The sequence below is a fragment of the Protopterus annectens genome, chromosome 4.part1 (assembly GCF_019279795.1).
Source record: "Protopterus annectens isolate FY-2018-M chromosome 4.part1, PAN1.0, whole genome shotgun sequence".
Taxonomy (NCBI): Eukaryota; Metazoa; Chordata; order Ceratodontiformes; family Protopteridae; genus Protopterus; species Protopterus annectens.
Window position 1 is genome coordinate 714899199 of NC_056734.1, and position 19874 is coordinate 714919072.

Sequence of the window (19874 nt, forward strand, 5' to 3'; positions counted from 1 at the left end):
ACTCTCCATATCCTTTGTTCATGTTTGGTCATGGTGGAATGTGTGATTGCTAAGGTCCATGTTATATTCATATATGAACACTTCAACCGCTGTATATGGGATACCTATGGAATCCCAAACGCACACAATTCTGATGCCCACAGTACCGGGCCCAGACTCCCAAACCCCACATTACCGAACACTCAAAATCGCGACAGTGAAACTCGCAAAAGTATCACAAACACAGAACACGCACACACAGACACACTGCTACCCACCACATCCAAACAAACCATCCTACATTACGTATGACCAGGTGGGCAAGCCCCCCCCTACACCCCCCATGTGGGTGGCTGCACCCCCACACCCCCCACTTTAATATTCTACCTCCAAGATCGCACAGACACACAAAGCAAACCCACACCCAACACATTACAGTCCCCCAGAAACACACACCACACTCAGAACACACACTTACACACACTGCAGCCCTCAGAAACACACTTACACACAATAACCCACCAGAAGCATTAACTAAATGTCCCTTAACATTGGGATTTTAAAACTCGCGCTTCTGGTGTTTTGGTACTGTGGTCTTTCGGTCTTTAAGCCTCGTGATTATGAGCGTCAGTATGTCAAGCATTCGGTATTTGGTAGGTATCCCATTTATATGTACCTCCATGGTTGTGTAGACATTGTTAACCTATCTATATATGTACATATATATGTATATCCCTATATATCGACATATATCTTTCTCTCTCCCTCTCTCTATATATATGTTAATTTATATATATATATATATATATATATATATATATATATATATATATATATATATGTATAGCATACACCTTTCATTGGGTACATGGCGGTTTGTCCTATTTCCACACAATCCTCCCTTTTGTGTTTTAACCTGTCAGAATACACAACTGCCATTGGTACATCTCAGGTAGCTTAGTGGTAGGTTATTGTGAAGATTGTGTACATGGTTGCATGTTATAATCCTGGCAATGGTCATTTTACCTCTCAGAGCAGGCACTGGTAGTGCAAGGGTGATTAATGCACATTTCAGCAGTTGTGGGTGGCTTTGCCCATGATCTGCGCGATGTTCAGCAAAGGTTAAACCTCTGTGGCGCTTACCCGTGTAGTCATGGTTAAGTGCCACTTACCGACACTTACAGGCGCAATAACCCACTAATGTCTGCTTAAAAGTGCTGTAATAAGCTGCATCCAACATCCCTTATTCAGGACCTCAAAATGACATAACAGCCCTTGCAGGTCTTGAAACCGGGACCATGAACACCACAGTCACTGGCTTTACCACTGAGGCATCTGAGATATGTACAACTTTTATGGTGTTTAGTATGTACAGTGTACTACAGCCGTTCCTCACTACTGCAAACAAATGTGTAAGTCAGTTGGTGTACATATGTATGATACCTGTTAATGTTCATGTTTGTTGAAGTCAGTTTGCAATGTGACCTGACAGGGTGTATTATGGGTGAGAATGGTTCTTGTTTTGTGTCCTTTTTACATTGTGCCCATACTCCATGTGTACCCCTCCAGTTCACATAATGAACATCCGACACAGGCCCTCCTTGATGCATATTCCATTAGCCAGCGGTCCTCCCCCACACCAATCTCCACATACACAGCAGCCATTGCTTCTATGGGGAATTAGGTTTATATTAATAGTTATAATACCAGAGCTATATGATATATATGTATACATATTTCTATGTGCACACATCAGTGACATGCATATATATATATATATATATATATATATATATATATATATATATATTCATAGGTTCATACAAGGCTATCTGCCCTAGGGCATTTATAAGCCTAGCCAGAGTGTATTTGGCTTTCGCCACCCATTTTAAATTAATTTTGCTATGCCCTTTTTCGAGGTTAGTATACTGTGCCTCTGTCTAACAGTGACACAGAAGTGATACCCGGGGTAAACCTACGATCTCCTATCCACGCATCAAGATTCCTGTTGAAGAGAGTCAATGAGGGACTCTGCCTAACCTGGACTGGGATTTTATTCCAGAGTGAAGGGAGCCTCTGGGTTATGAATCTGTCCCTCCAGCATGTCCTATTTATTTCAGTGCTGAGGATCAAGTCTTTCGAGCGCGTAGCTCAATGGGATTTGGATTTTCTGAGGTGCAGCATGTCCATTAATTCCGGGTTGGACATGGCTTTATACGTCAGGCACAGATCACCTCTGAGCAGGCGGTATGCCACTGAGTAGAGCTGGAGTTTCTTTAACTGGGCAGCATATGGCATCTGTTTGAGCCCTTTGATCCTCTTGGTGAGGTACTTTTGGGGTCTTTCCAGTTGCTGCAGGTGTCTGGTAAGGTACATCCCAAAAGGGGCATTGTACTCAATTATGGGCCTGATAAGGGATGAGTAAAGAGGCACGATGACCTCCCCTGATCTAGATGTGAATCCCTTCATGATTAGGTGGGCTATATAAAATGTTTTTCTAACCACTTTGGCCACGTGGTTGTCAAATGAGAGATTGCTATCAACTTGGGTCCCAAGGTCCGTAATTACTTCTTCTGTACTTAATGGATTACCACCTATGTGGTAATTTGTGGGCACTTTGTTTTTGCCAAAGGGGATGACTACATACTTTTTGGCGTTTAGCTTGAGGCCATGGCTCTGGCACCAGTTGTCTGTTTCTATGAGGCCCTTTTGGAGGATGCTTGTGTCGGCTGGAGAGTCGATTATGGCGCCCAGTTTGCAGTCATCTGCGAACTTGGTCAGCCACAGTCCTTCCGTTTTGGCCTGTACCTCTGAGAATAGATATATTTAGTATTAATTTGTAACACTTATACATATGTAGACTTGTATATGTTGATTCACACATTACAGTACATTACAATGCACTGTACATATGTACACAAAGTGACTGTCCCATTTGTGGTCTGTACTGTGAAATGCCTGTAGTATAAGATGTAGTCTAATGATCACTTACCTTGTATACAGATTAGATGGCTTAGTGTTAGGTCCCATGACTATGGTGTGCATGGTCCAGGATTCAACACCTGCAATGTATTAGACATGTTTTACTACAGAATAAGGCTAATTTAAGCAGTTGTAAGCAGGTTTAAAGGTGTTTGTGCGACATTATACCAGCGGTTGTACACAGTTAAACAAACATTACATCCTACAACCTGTGCATGCAAATATGGCCACTTCTGCTAACTACTCAGGATATATACATTTCAGTGACCTAACGTCTCACTATGTGCTTACATAACATTACATTGTCTGCTAACTGTACTCTCCAGCACACATGAGTTTATGTGTGTTCCAAATTTTATTATTCTGTGGAATACTACCTATATATGCAAGCTGTGGTTAAGGTGTACTGTGTAACATGTAAAACATCTCTGACTTTATTGGGATTTGACCCATGACTGTACAGATATTATGCAAATGCTGTAGCCATTACACTATTGACATTAACATTCCTTCTGCCTATTTCCTATGTCCATGAATCCTATGTGTTAGCTTGGCTACACAACAGGCGGAGCCACCCACACCCAGTGAGCTTCTCGAAATACTGACATAACAAATGAATTGAGACACTATACATTAACATCCTAACTACATTTAGCACAGCCCCTCACTGACACACTTCAGGGGAAACCTTGATGTGTGACTGGGCAACAGTATATACACCCCTGGGATCATGTGTCCCAGAAACATACAGCCAGGGTGTGGGGGAGCCACTCCAGTTTTATAGCTGCAAGACCTGTTGGGGAAATTGAATGCTGTTGGGTTGTCATGTTAACATGCCCTTTTGAGATCACTATATGCCCCTCTCACCCTACAGCACCCCAGTCTTCAACAGCTTCCAGTAACTCTGCCTGGAATCACTTCATTTGCTATGCTTGACAGAGGCTCAGTTACTTCATCAATGGTGCAGATAAAGCCACCACTATGCTTCTAAATGCCCTCGGGCAGATAGCCTGCTACCTATCTGTGAACCTCTACAGTGCAGGCCATCTCCAACATCATATGTGATTATACAGAGTTTTCTGATTATAATATACAGTGTAAAATCATCATTTAGTCAGATAACAGTTAAGTACAGCAATAGCATACAGACTACTGATACATAATCCCTCCAAAAGCCTATCTTGGAAGCTAGTGGACTTGTATAGGTTTCAGGCTTTGTATTGCTTACCAGTAGGTTACCTACAGGAAAGAAGGGACACAAGCACAGATGGGAAACATGGCTGCAACAATGCCATACCAACTTGCATGTGTCAGTCTAAGGCTTTGGAATGCTGGGCAAGGCTATTGGCGCCACCATGGTGCCGTTGTTAGGCAGGTCTCAGAGGTGAATCTCTCCTCCATGAACTGCACAATAGCAGAATCAATGAGGGTTAGGCTGCTCAACACCAGGGGTAGTACTCACAACATGCACACACTCACAGCACCCCTCAGTATGGAGAACATCTACATTTGTTCTGTAACTGGGACCTGTATAAGGCTTCTGTGAGCACACCGGCACTACCAGACTACAATTCATAACACACATTTCAGCCACTGAACATGGACTGGCACAGACATGGAGGGGGTGTATCCATATTCATCGGGGATACCTACACCTCCAAGTTAGTTGGGCAGCATGATACCTGTGTGATCATTCATGTGCAGCTAACATCAGCCACGACTGCAATGCAAACTGTGAGCTGCTACAGATAACCCTCCATGACCCAGGAACACCACTACAACTATCTGGAGACAGTAGTAAACATGTGACAGTCCTACCAGACACCCTGTTATTGGTCAATGTCGGCTACCCTACACTTAACTGGATAACCTACTTGAGTATTCACTTCCAGGCCCAGCACTTTCTAGGATTTATCATCTCATATGGCCTGTATCAGTTGGTAGACGGACTAACGAGAGTTGAAGACATACTAGAAGTGGTCATCACTGACATGTACAACAGGTGCACTACAGCAGAGGTAAACTGGTCACTGTTTAGATCTGACCATGAACTATTCACTAATGATTTCCACTCCCAACCACCTCCCCCACCCAAGGAACACACAGTGAATACCTTTCCTACAGCTAAATTCACAGTACTAATAACAGAGGTGGGAGGGTTCACAGCCCCCACGCTCAGGGATGACACTGCTCAAGATACAGACAGAATTACAAATGAACTCTATAAGCACCTACAAAGATGTATGGGTCGTGCCATCAATGGTAAACCAGGACTCGCTACTCCTACACAAGGACACCAGTATGCTGAACTCCTGCATTATACAGGCTATACAACAGAAGTAGGGCAGTAGTCCAGAACAACAGCAAATCCCAAGACATGCAGACATCCATGACCAGTATTAGCAAGATACTTATGTTACTCATGTAATCATCCAAGGCTGACATCCACAGGTAAATAGGTATGGATTCGGAATATGACCAGAAAGGCTTCTTTGGTTATGTCAAGGATCTAAGCAGTAACACACAGATTTGCACTGTGCTGGTGCAATATTGCACTGAATATACTGACCCTACTGATATCACCAACACACTTGATGATACCTTCGGAGCAAGTTTCACCCCCTACAGGGCTCACAACAATACCCAAAACGTACAGTATCCCAGACATAGGTTCATAGGTTCATACTAGGCTATCTGCCCAAGGGCATTTATAAGCCTAGCCCATAGTTATGTGGCTTTCGCCACCCCTTTAGTTTGAATAAAAACTATGCCTATCATTTTGCTGTGCCTCTGTGAAGCAGTGACACTGAAGTAATCCCTGGGGTATATCTGCAATCTCCCATCCATTGGTCAAGATTCCTCTTGAACAAGGCCAGAGAGGTGCTCTGCCTCACATGTACCGGGATTTTGTTCCACAGCATAGGGAGTCTCTGGGTGATGAATCTGTCCCTCCAGCACGTTCTATTTATAACCGTGTCAAGGTTTAAGTCTCCGCCCTTGTGGTTCTGAGGGATCTAGATTTTTGAGGTGAAGCATATTCATCAAATCTGGGTTTGACATGGCCTTATATGTCAGGCACAGGTCACCTCTGAGCAAGCGGTATGAGACTGAATAGAGCTGGAGTTCTTTCAGTCGGGCAGCATAAGACATATTTTTGAGACCCTTTATCCTTTTGGTGAGGAACTTTTGGGGCCTTTCAAGCTGCAGCAGGTGTCTGGTCAGATACATTCGAAATGGGGCATTGTACTCAATCATAGGTCTAATGAGTGATGAGTACAGGGGGACGATGACCTCCCTTGATCTAGATGTGAATCCCTTCATGATCAGGTGGGCGATATAGAAGGTTTTCCTAACTACTTTAGCAACATGAGTGTCAAGCGAAGGCTACTGTCAACCTGGGTCCCCAGATCCCTGATGACTTTTTCTGTGCTCAGTGGATTGCCACCTATATGGTAGCTAGGGGTAACCTTGTTTTTCTCGAAGGGTATGTCTATGCATTTTTTGGCGTTTAACTTCAGGCCATGGCTCTGGCACCAGTTATCCGTTTCTGTGAGGCCCTTCTGGAGGATATCTGTGTCAGATGTGTTTTCGACTATGGCGCCCAGTTTGCAGTCATCTGCAAACTTTGTCAGCCATAACCCTCCTGTGTTTGCTTGTACTTCAGAAAAGTAGATGCCGAACAAGAGTGGACCCAGGACTGAGCCCTGTGGGACACCACTTGTGACAGGCTTTGAGTCTGACATGGCTCTAGCAACTCTGACCCTGTGGGTTCTGTCACTTAGCCAGTTTGCAACCCATCTTGTGATGTATGGGTTTACATTCAAGCTGATGAGTTTTCGATGATACCTGAGTGGGGTATTGTGTGAAGGCCTTTGCCAGGTCGAGGTAGGCTGTATGGACTGCCTTTCCCTCATCAATGGCCTTGGTGACTGTCTCAAAAAGTCAACCAAGTTTAAGAGGCAGGATCTGCCTTTGACAAAGCCAAACTGGGTTGGATCCAAAGTCTGCAAGTTCCCTATGTCTTTATTTATGAGTTCCATTATGATCCTCTCCATGGCTTTGCACATAAGGCTTGTCAAGCTAATGGGGTAATTTCCAGGGTCTGTGGAGGCACCGCCCTTATGAAGTGGGACCACAGTCGCCGTCGCCACTCCTTGGGCGTATCCTGAGGTGAGGCTAAGATTAAACAGCTGTCCTAACTGTGGGTTTAATTCCTCGTTGAGTTCATGAAGCACACAGCCAGGGACACCATCCGGTCCCATGGATGCTGTGTTTTTGCCTTAGTGAGGGCAGTTCTCACCTGGGCGTTGGAGATGTTTGGGGGCTACAATCCTCTGGAATAGATATCTCTCCTTTTGGGGGAGGGTGAAGTTTGCACTGAACCTGTCAGCCAGTATGTTGGCAATGTGTGTAGGTTCAGTAATTTTCACATCATTTTGAACTAATTCTGAGCATATCTGGGAGTTTCCTCCTAGGTTTCTAACATAGCTAAAGAAGGCCTTATGATTCTCTTTAGAGTCCTTGGCGATTTTTCTCTCAAAATTTGCCTTGGATGATTTTATGAGAGCTCTTAGTTTTTACTTATAATGATCAAAGGTGTCTTACCTTTCAAGGATTTTGCTCTATCTTGTAGTAGCTTCCTCCTTTTGTTGTAGAGCTTGTTTATGGCTGGGGTCCACCAGACTGGACACTTGCCTTTGGTACAGAGAGTCTTAGTTTTGTTTGGGATTGCCTGATCCATGCAGTCCTGTAGGTGCTGGTAGAAGGCATTTGTAAGTGATTCAGCGGTTTGAGTAATGTTTACCACTGGCTCAGGGGCCTTAAAGGAGACCACACTAGTTTTTAGAAGTGTGAAATCGGCTTTTGAGAAGTTTTTCACTGTGGTCTTTTTGTTTCAGGTGGGGGGGATGAGGACCTCCAGCGAGATTAGTTTATGATCTGATCTCACCAGTGAGGGTATACTTCGGTGTTGAACATTTTGATCCCATGTTCGTGATGATGAGATCAAGTATGTTTTCTCCTCTTGTGGGGATGGTGACTAGTTGTTCCATGGCATTTGAGTTTATGAACTCCAGGAATCTTTGGGTTAGAGTGTTCGGGCTTGAGTAGTGTTCCCAGTCTATATTAGGGTAGTTGAAGTCACCTAGTATGATGGTGTTTGGAGATACATTTATCCTCCAATGTTTTCAGGAAGGCCATGTGAGGTTCCTGAGTTTGAGAGGGTGGCCTGTAACATGCTACAAATTGCAGAGCAGTCTTGCCTATGGTTAATTGCACCTGGATGGTCTCCGATGCATCGTGCGTTGCCACCAACCTTGAGGTGTGGGTGTCCTTTATGAATATGGACACCCTCCTTTCTTGGTGTTGTCCGGATTTTGGGGCGGGCATGATATGAGGTGAAACCTGTTAGTGCTGGGGTGCTCTCAGGAGCCTTGAACCAGGTTTCTGTCACAGCACAGACATCGATGTTCTCCATATTGAGAAGGGCCTCGAGTGCGTGCATCTTGAGATTGAGACTTCTGGCATTGAACAGCATTACCCTTAGTTTTTTCCTTTTTGGTGTTCTAGGGTGGTAGGTTTAGAATTTGAGCCTTGCCTAAAAAGGCACTATGGGGTGGCAAGAGCCTTTGCCAATATCCGGAAGCCCAGGGTGACAGGTGCAAGCCGTCCCTTGTGAAGCAGCGTGGCTTGTCCAGCATGTCATCCCAGGCAGACAGACATTGGATCCCCTTTGAATGACACCAGAATTTAAGCCAATTATTAAAGCTGATCATCTTATCACTGTATTGTGGCATCATTCTAGGTGAAGGTAGGATACTGCTCAAGGTCAGGGTCATACCTGCCTGGGCTACATAATCAGAGAGCTCCTCGATGTCCCTTTTCATGTAGTCCAAGGAGGTACGTCTCAGGTCATTGACACCAGCGTGGACAATGACTGAGTCGCACTTGTACCTGCTGTTGAGAGACCTGAGTGCTTGCGTTATGTGGCGGATTCTAGCGCCTGACAGGCAGCTTACTGTGACCTTCTCTTTACTCAGTCTGGTGAGCGGGGCGTCAGTGTGTCTGACTATGGAATCACCAATGACAAGTGTGTCTGGCATTTTGTTTGGCCTTAAGGGCTGTGACTGTTTGACACTCTGACTGTGTGGTCTATGTGTTGCATGTGTTGGGTTGTGAGGTGGTAGTTGTTTGGGTGTCTGCTTTGGTGGCCTCTGCTGTTTTGGTAAATTTTTGATCAGAGCCTCCGAGTATGTCTTTGTGTGAGTATGTGTATGATTTGAAGTTGTGATGGTACCATGTGTGACTGGGTATGTATTGTGTGTGGTTACCTTCTCCTCCTGTCTGGCCTTGCCAGTCCTATGTTGAGAGAGCTCAGCCTCCAGTTTGGCCGTATAGTTGCATCTCTCGCATGTATTTGTGTTTTGTGGGAGAAGGAGAGGATTGTCTGTGTACATGAGGCAATTGTAACATTGCTTCAATATTCCCAGGTTCACCAGTTGAGCTGGAGAGGACACTAGCAACTGATCCCTCGACATACTAGAAGTAGTAGATAAAGAGACTTTCAAAGGACTCCGGGGAAGTGGGTTTTAGGCTGGTGGGGTACTATCTATAATAAGAGTGCTTTATCAAGGTGCAAGTACTGTAGGAGTAAGTGCTAGGCTTTACAGATAGAGAATAGTCTACTTGGGAATCAAGTAGAGATGAACTTTTCAGTTATAGGATATGCTGGTTAGATCAGCAGTACAGCTCGAGGAAGGTAGTTCTAAGGGAAAATTGGAAGAGTGGAATTTAGATGGCCCAAATAGTTTAACCTTGTTTAACCGCTGCTCTTGTGTGCAACAGTGGTAACTCAGCTAAATCGGCTTACAGCGTTTAGCGTGTTTTATAACAGGGGCTGAAGGGAGCTAGGAATTGGCCCAAAGCGACCAATGGACTACTAGTTTCTGGTTGAAACTTCACCAAATCGGACAAAAGGCTGCTCAGTGCTTCCCACTCCCACTGGTAAGCAAAGAAACTTCCCTCCTTCCTAATAAGGCAATGGATCAGTAACAGGAACTAAAAACAAAGCCCAGGGATCAGCAACTCTGAAACTGGACTACTCTAGTTCAGTAAGGCAGGAAAACAAGAGATTTTTTGTTTTTTTACAGAGACAAGGAAAAAAAACAGACAGTAAATGCTATAAATGCTGTAAATCGGCTAGCGCACTTTAGTGTGTAGCCTACAGAAACAATTTGCAACAATTAGTAACTTAAAGTGCAATAAACAGTGTAAAATGCAGAAATCACTTAAAGTAGCAGTAAAACAGGCGAAATGCAGTCGCTAGCTTAATAACTGTGGGAAAGCAACAAAAAATACTTATATCTGGTAGAAAGTCACTCTTTTAGCTCTCTGCTGCTTGGATCACTCTGCAGGCCACCACGAGGATCTGTGCTGAGTTGGTACAAGCTGGAAAACACGTGTTTAGCGTGTTTTATAGCAGGGGGTTGAAGGGAGCTAGGAATTGGCCCAAAACGACCAATGGACTACTAGTTTCTGGCTGAAACTTCACCAAATCGGACAGAAAGGCTGCTCAGTGCTTCCCACTCCCACTGGTAAGCAAAGAAACTTTCCTCCTTCCTAATAAGGCAATGGATCAGTAACAGGAACTAAAAACAAAGCCCAGGGATCAGCAACTCTGAAAATGGACTACTCTAGTTCAGTAAGGCGGGAAAACAAGAGATTTTTTTGTTTTTTTTTGTTTTTTTTTTTTACAGAGACAAGAAAAAAAACAGACAGTAAATGCTATAAATGCTGTAAATCGGCTAGCGCACTTTAGTGTGTAGCCTACAGAAACAATTTGCAACAATTAGTAACTTAAAGTGCAATAAACAGTGTAATATGCAGAAATCACTTAAAGTAGCAGTAAAACAGGCGAAATGCAGTCGCTAGCTTAATAACAGTGGGAAAGCCACAAAAAATACTTATATCTGGTAGAAAGTCACTCTTTTAGCTCTCTGCTGCTTGGATCACTCTGCAGGCCACCACGAGGATCTGTGCTGAGTTGGTACAAGCTGGAAAACGCGTGTTTAGCGTGTTTTTGGTAATGGCCCTTTCAAATGGCATGACAGAGCGTCGATGGAGGCAGATGGTGTCCCAGACTGCATCCTGCAGATACAAGACAAAGTGACCCCCTCTGCCTAATATAGCAATTCAACATTAGCCTCTACACAGGCTATATGGCCATTCAATGGTGCATGGCAACAGCTATTCCATTCCACCAAGGTGGTGACACAAGTGACCATGGTAACTACCACACCATAGGCCTGAGTAGCCTGATCTGCACGGCTATGGAGCGCATCCTCATGGCACTCATTAACATAGACAATGGTAACCTCCGGACACTTGACTCAACCCAGGTCAACTTGATTGAGTGCAGATCATGCCTACTGAACCTGTTTGACATCTTACAGTCACCTAAACTTTATGTGTGGGGTGTGGTAGTTCACACATACTACCTGGACCTCACCAAGGGTTTTGACACCATTACCCACTCAGGTATTATTTCTACACTCACCAGCCATTACATACACCCATACATCACAGGTTGGTTTGCCAACAGGCTTACACACACAACCCACATGGTAAGGCTAGCAGCCTCCAGGTCCAACTCTTGACCAGTCACAACTGGTGTCCCAAAGGGCTCAGTCCTAGGACCCCCACTGTTTGCCATATGCTTCTCAGTGGTACAGGCTAAGCCAGGTGGACTACAGCAGACCATGTTTGGTGATTACTGCAGACTGGGAGCCATAACTGACAGTCCAGCTGTCACAGACGTCCTTCAAAGGGCCTCACATAGACCAACACATGGTGTCAGAGTCATGGCCTCCAGCTAAAGGCCACATACTGCATGGTCGTTCCATTTTGGGAAACTACACACACATATATTAACACGAGTGACAGACACTATAATTCAGATGACGTAATGGGTATGTGGGGACTACATTAGATAGTGATCTCTCCTTTGACAATCATATCTGCGAAGTAGTTAGGACATCCTTCTATGTAGGCCATCTGATTACTTAAGGGTTTGCACCTAAACAGATTGAGGTTATTGTGCCCCTTTACTCATCAATCCCATCATCAAGTATGATAACCCATTTTGGATGTACCTCAGAAGACACATCCAACAACTGGAAGGGCCACGAACGTACCTCGCCAAGAGGGATAATACCCTCAGACATGTGTCCTATGCTGCCAGACTGCATAAACTCTTGCATTACTCAGTGGCATCTCGTTTACTCAGAGATGATATTTGCTGGCCAACAAAGCCATGTCCAAGTCAGGCTAAATAGATATGCTCCACCTATGGGAATCCATGTCACAGTGAGCCACACACTGTAATGAGTTACACCTTGCCACAACCATAACTGGAAGATGCTGGAGTGACAGATTCCTGTCACGGGTACACCCCATGCTTTGGAACTACATCCCTGATTACATTATATGGAGCCCCTCACTAACACTCCAGGAAATCCTTGCAGAGTGGGTGGGGAACAGTGGATACACCCCAGGAATCCTGCAACTGGCTCTGCTCCACAGAGGGACAGTTAGTTAATCAATGGGGTGGCGACAGCAGTCACATTTTGGCTAGGCTTCTGAATGGCCTCGGGCAGTTAGGCATGTACCTACCTATGTACCTATGAACCTATACATACAGTATCAACACATGCTGATAGCTTAATTTAATGTTCAGGTATTGACTTACCTTGTGCCAATGGCAGCTGTGTGTACAACAGTTGAAGGCTGCTTATGTAGGATGCACACAGTAGACCACCTGTACATGACAATATACAGGTGGTCGTGTGTGTGTGCCATCCATGTTTACTGTGTGTGCAGGTGGAGAAGGGTGTCAGTCCATAGGTGCCTACACTGTCAGTGTGCTTGCTATACGTTCCCTCTTTGCCAAGGCATGGGCATACTGGGCATGCCTCCATCTGCCTACTGGGGCTGGCACAGGGTGTTCGTGATCAGAGCCCCTCTGTGCCTGTGGGGCCCTTGGCAATGGTGGTGGGCTGTGATGGCCTTCACCATTCTGTCCCCACTGCAGCTGTTTCCACAAGATCATATTGTGTAGCATGGCACATACTATGAAGATGTGGGTACACATGCCTGGAGAGTACTGCAAGGCACCACCAGGTATGTCCAAGCAACGGAACCATGATTTCAGCATCCCAAACACATGCTCTGTGATGATTCTGGTTTCTGTGTGTGCCTCATTATGGTGTTCTTGAATGGGTGTGTGTGCATTTCTGATGGGAGTCATCATCCACGGTTCCAGTGCATAGCCAGCATCCCCCACCAGGTGGTCAAATGGGATGTCCTCCCTGGCAAATACCTGATACAGCTGTGAGGCATGCCAGATGTGGGAGTCATGATAGCTTCCAGGGCTGCCAGCACACACATCCATGATAATTCCCTGGGCATTGCACACAACCTGGCAGTTGATGGAGTGGTATCCCTTGCGGTTTATGTAGCTCCTACCCTGCTCACCGGGTGGTGACTTGATGTGTATGTGCGTACAGTCTATTGCACCCAGTACCTCCGGATAGTCTGCCACACAGTGGAAGAGACGCATATTGCTGGCCAACTCCTCCTGTGTTCAGGGAAAGTATATGTGCTCATTGGCATGTGGTGACATGGCATCCAGGAACTGGTAGAGCACCCTGGATGCTGAGGCCGGTGAGATCCCCATAATATCCTCAGTTGGCCTTTGAAAGGTACCTGTGGCTAGTATTCTCAAGCTTACACATACCATCATGTCTACTGGGATGGGTTCTCCTCTATTTCTGGCTCTGAGAGGTGGCTGACACAGCTCAACAAGTTGCTGTATGGTGTCCCTGTCCACCCTGTAATGCTCTACTATCTCCAGACCATGTAGCCCCTGGCAGGTTACCCTGGGTCTGAACACTCTTCTCCTCCTCCAGTGCCTGAGATGGTTGTCAACATCATCCTCCACACCACTTTCAGTCTCCAACACATGCTGGTGAATCAAAGCTATGGCAGCCCCTAACATGTACATATTAAAAGTTCCCCGTCTGTATACACCAATGGTGCAGAGTGTCTGGGAATACACAAGTGTGTGTGAGGTGCTTTCACACTTTATACTATTGTGCTATGGATGCTGCTGGTGTAATTGGGTGTGTATGTGCTATTCCAGCTGCATGGTATCTTAATTATGGGTTTTACAGCAGGTACTGCTATTGTGGGGCCTTTGGTGTTGAATTACGCTTTTCTGCCATGATTCATCTATTGCCCTTTACTTCACTTTTCAACCAGATTCCCCTCCCATTGTCAGGCATGCATCCAGCTGCCGCCTTTCTTGTTTTGTACTTTCCCAACGAAGGATTGTGTAGCGAAATGTGTTATGTAGCTGATCTACTGCACGTTTGCTTTGTTCTGCTGTGATAGTTCTCTTTTCTTTGCAGTACGGCACCTCCCCTTTCCTGTTCTGCAGGTAGCTGCTAGCAGCCTTGTTAGCTGTTGTCAATGGCCCACTGTGGGTTCCTAGGTGTTAATTACTAATTTGTACTCCAATTACCATGCTGCAGCATTTCCTTATTTTCTTCCCATATCCGTCCTGTTTCAGCTCTGGTGCGCACCGCGCACAGCCGTTTACCGGGTTTCGAGTGTGTTTTCATCCACGTTCACATGCACATTCGGATACCTTGTGTGCTCTCAGCTCAGCAAAGCTATGGCTACTTCAACACACCCCTATCCTGCGGCTTTGCTTAGCAACAGGCAAACTGGATTAGCAATGCTCCAATGTGCTTACAGCTAAGGTGGCGCACCCCTCTCTCGATGTAATCTTAATCTCCAGGCCACACCCCGGTGTTGTACCGCTACGCTGTGAGGTACATCCTTATGCTGGCGGGGAATTTGTGATTCAGTATTACTCGTCTCATTTGCATGGCATTGACTACTAATTCCTAGTTACCATGCAGAACACTGTCACAGCCCCTTAGCAACCCCTGCGCCATGGTGTGGTGTAGCATGCATGCCACTGACTATTATGGGGAATTCATGAAATCTGTTACATTGCAGTTTTATTGCATATAAATATATTTTCATTGTGATCCCGTTTGCACACCGATGCACTGCGATTTTACTTTGCGTTAGTGTGGCCATGACATTAAATGTTCTTTTTTTATGTGTTGTGCATGTTTTTTATGCCAGTGGCTATATATTTAGCCATTGGCATATATTAACAGTATAATACGTGAGTTTGGTCCGCTGTCATAGCTCCGATTTTATGTTTGAAAAAATGTAAACCGTTTTTTCGGTTTACATTTCCGCATACTTACACTACGCCTGCACCACTTCATGAATCGCTATATACCTCCATTTGCATGCTACACTGCTGCGCATGGGGTAATTAGCATACATGCACCGGGAGCTGTGCAGCCGTGGAGTACACAGGTAGTGCACGTGGATACAGCTCGTACCTGAATCACTCGGCGGCCATATTTGGTGTTAGATCGCTGACGCTATGCCTGCGCCTGGCGTTTCATGAAGCCTGGGGTCAGTCTTTATAGACATAACTGGATGGTTCCATTCATTTTGGGAATTCTCAGTAACTCCTAATTTAATAATTTCCTTCACTTCTTCACTTAATGTTTTTCTCTGGGACTCTGGTACCATATATAATTTTAGTTCACCTTCTCCTACCAGCACAGTCTCAATTTAATGTTGTATTAATTGTATTCTACAGGGTAGCTCAGATAAAATCTTTATTTCTTACTGAAATCTTTTTTATTTCTTGTTTCTGGGCTGGAGACAAAGTCTTGTCTTTTTGCACCACAAATCTAGAATTCCCTGGTACCATACTACCAGTATCTATGTCAGTTCCCAGGCTGACTGCAAAAAGAAATTTGATTAGTTCCATGGTTTCAGCACATTTTTGCTATTCTCTTTCCAGTTATATATTTTTATATTTCATTATAATGATTATTGTTATTACATTTTTGTATGATAGTTTTTTTTTTTCTGAATGTATCTTACTCTGTGGAGCTTTTCTCCCCGGGCCTCTACTGAAAATGGAAATTTCTCCAGCTAGGCTAGCCCGGTCAACAAATGTAAAATAAAATAATAAAATAAATAATTGTCTTATTTCATATTTCCTTTCATTCATTTTCTGTACACCCTTACAGTGTACTTACCATCTTCTTACAAATGTATTTTCAACTGAATCAATGCTAACATTTTGATGCAGGGTTTCCACTTCCTAAGTCTAGCCTTCTTATTATACACCCTCTGTGGCATTTTTCATTTTCACTTATATTGCAAGATGGGAAGTATGCAATTACACTTTTGCAGTGGATTTTTTCTTCCTTATAAGTCTACTTTGCAATGTCCAGAAATTCTTGGGGATCTCTCCTGTATAATAAAACAAATGGTGTACATCCTGTTGAAGTTTGAGGCACTTTTCTTACAGCAAATTGGTCTTAGTGAAGCAACTGATCTTCATTCTTACCATCTTGATCTATGTCCTTTATCATAAACAAAACCCTCCACTAACTCATCAGCTTGAGACTGGTACACAGAAGTTCTGAACTGCTTTCCTTATTACTATCAAATCTGGTACATGACTCTGGACATAAATAAAGGTATCTGATCCATAAGTATTTCTTTAGATATCCCCACTCCTTAGAAAAATAGCCCTATGTCTTTGGCAATTGACTATTTTCTTTTTGATGGGATACCTCTTTGGAAAACTTAGAAGTATAGACAATAATCCTGCAGAGATGTAACCTGCAAAATAATACGTTTACTCTGAAAGCTCACTCCTACAAGTCTATGTGCACAGGGCAAAGAAACATCTCCTACTTGCCAGTTGAGTTTCCACACCACTGTCATGTAGACCTTCTAAATGGAAATGTAGCATTATACTACACACTTTCTTGTTGTGCAAGTAAGTAGAAATGTGGTCCTGTAATGTTTGCTAATGAAGGGCTTTCAAGGAGAAATTAACTGTTCCTATCTCCGATTCTTGAGCTGCAAGCAAATTATTGTATTATTACCAAGACCACTGCAAAAAGTTGTCTGTGCAGTATCACCTCCTCTGCATTATCACTCCTCATCCCCTAGTAGTTACTGCTGTTAATAATCTATGAAATCTCTTTAAGACACTGATTCTTGGCTGGATAGCAGTGCTGGGCTATATTGTCAGGACAGTGAACTCTCATCCAGGAATGAGACAGGAAATAACCAAACAATACCCAGGAGTATTTGCTATGTTATGTGATTACTTTGAGCAACATTGTGTTGTGTAACATCACAGTATTGAAGCCACAGGTCTGTAAACTTGAAAGGTCCATTGTCACACATAGCAGCAACACCAAATGGTCTGATTCTATGAGAACAACAAACACAAGTGTATGTAGTCAGCTCTTATAGAATGTTCCCTTGGGGAAAAACAAGAGTGTTGAGGCTGAAACTGACAAAAAAGAAAGAAAATGGGATACCAGAATGCAAACAGCTGCATTTTGCTTAACTTTACGGATGCAATTTATTTATAAACCTACAAAAGTATGTGGTCTTTGCAATCCCCTTAAAATCACCAGGTATACTTAACTGTCCCTAATTTTCCAGAGCTTCCCTGATAAACTGATTTCCTGGTAAATTGCTGAGGGTTAGTTACTAGGTTAAAATGACATTAGTTTAGAGATTCGTGCATATTAATGCAAAATCAGGTTCTATTAAATTTTTAAGTAAATTAAAGTAAAATTTAAAATTATCCTCGCTCCATTATTTTTGGCTTTATCCAAAATTCTTTAGCAAAGAAGTTGAGAAGTTTGTCACTAGATTATCATGAGAAGGTAACCATGCGTCAGCTCCCCGGCTCTTAGTTCCCACTGCCACAGTGCCTGAATACTATCAAGTATCAAAAGCCATTGCTGTCACTGATGCACCCTGTGAATGAGATAGGTTTACGCTGTTTAATGCTTACCGCTCGTTTTCATGTATTTTACGGACTATCATCATTCTCATGTCCTCTCTCACCGTCCATAAACCTTATCTTAGGCCTTCCTCTATTCCGTAGACCTTCCACTTCACTCGGATCGGATACCGTCTGTCACAATCACTCCTGACACTCTTCTCCCCCATTCCACCCTGCCTGTACTCTCTTAACCTGATTCCTACTCACTACAGATCACAATGTCATCCTGTCTGATCTCATCTGTCAACCTGTCCATCACCACTGCAATTCTTAACCTTGCTTCTCTTCCCATAACTTCAAGCTGTGACTAATCAGTTTGTCCTTTTCTCCCTTTAGTGTCCAATCTCTCTGCATTAACTCTCATATGCCCTATCAGTCACCCTTATTCTGCTGTAGTGTTACCAGCCATTTCGGTAACTCTCCACTGCCTCCCAGTGCCTGTCTTAACTCTTCCTCTTGATCACAACGCCATTCTACATACCACTAATCTAAGCATCTTCCTCTCTGTAATAGCCACCCTATGCTCCTCCACCTCTTCTTAAAATACGTATTCACCACTTTCTCTTTCTCTTCCACACCCAAAACTTGAGAGCATATGCACTAACAACATTCATCATTACACCATCAATTTCGAGCTTCATAAACAAGTATAACCCTACCCCATTTCTCCTGCCATCCACACCATCATAGCTCTCTTCCTACACCCATACCTACTGCTACAATTCAAAGTTCCTACCCTCACTTGCACCACTCCTTTCCCCTCCTTCCTCTTCCCTTCCTGCCTGGCCACGCCCCTCCTCTTCCTCTTCGCCAACAGTAGCCCAGTATAATATTTATGTATTTTACGGACTATGCTCCAGCAAATTAACTTCGTTACTCAACTATAGTCAATTAAGAAATTAAAGTAAAGTAAGTGCTACTGATATAGCACATGCTCTACGCCACGTAAAAAACAAACTAGGAGTTTAATTATGACTGTAAGAAAACACCTATTCAGATATTTTCCTTGCCTTTTACTGCAGAATGTATCTAACTAAACAGACTCGACAAGTCAACAAAATAACATTTTTAATAATTTTACTGACGATATGTACGCTACAGCTTGCAAGACTGAGATACTGTAGTTCACTAAATAACAAGAAGGGCACAGAAGATCATAACAGGAAAGACATTTACTTGAAAACATAATATACAACTGCTGACGTGTAACACTAACGTATGAGGAGGGTCTACTTTTTGCCTGCAATGGGTGCGGAGTAATATGTAGGCCGTACAGAAGCTGAAACTGTGCTTTCTCTGTTTACGTCACTTGCCGGTAGGTTTTGTCCTGTCACCGAAATTGTGTCAACAGCTGTTGGAGGACGAGTCTGCAAGGATGGCTTCGGGCCCAAACTCTACTCCTTCAGCTTTAGTCGTTGCTGCCCCAAGTAAAGGGATCCTTATTGGGGATCGAATGTATTCGGAAGTTAGTTTGACTATTGATCACTCCATAGTCCCCGATGATCGCCTTTCTCCGACCCCGAGCGTTCTGGACGGGTTAGATTTTGAGATTGAGACTGATCTTCGTATTCTAGGTTGCGAGCTAATTCAGTCTGCTGGTATTCTCCTTCACTTGCCACAGGTTAGTGTGAGCTTGTTGACAGTTAAAGTACGTTGTAGATTTCAACGGCGGGTGTATTAATGAGTTATTGTGATGTTGGTATTATACCCAATTTTGTCTAAAGGCCTGCTTTTCCGGTAGTTCAGGAAGGTGCAAGCCGGTTGTTCAGTACACGCATTAACTCTTAATTTGTACTATTTTTTTTGAAACATTATTATTATAAACCGTTTTGTTTTTTAAACTTATTTAAAAGTCAATCTAATGTTTTTGTTTGGTGGGTAACGGGGATTTGACGAAATGCCCAAAATGGCGCTGATCTGCCATTTATGCTAATAC

General features: G+C 43.8%; 1 protein-coding gene across 1 annotated transcript in view; it reads left to right on the forward strand.

The window, feature by feature from the left end:
* The first annotated feature begins 19205 nt into the window (after positions 1–19205).
* Positions 19206–19874, forward strand: part of CCNL1 (cyclin L1) — a 180675-nt gene continuing 180006 nt past the window's right edge. Inside the window, exon 1 of the mRNA XM_044070486.1 lies at positions 19206–19559. Within this exon, the coding sequence (XP_043926421.1) occupies positions 19314–19559 (246 nt within the window). The 5' untranslated portion in view covers positions 19206–19313. The remainder of the gene's footprint in view (positions 19560–19874) is intronic.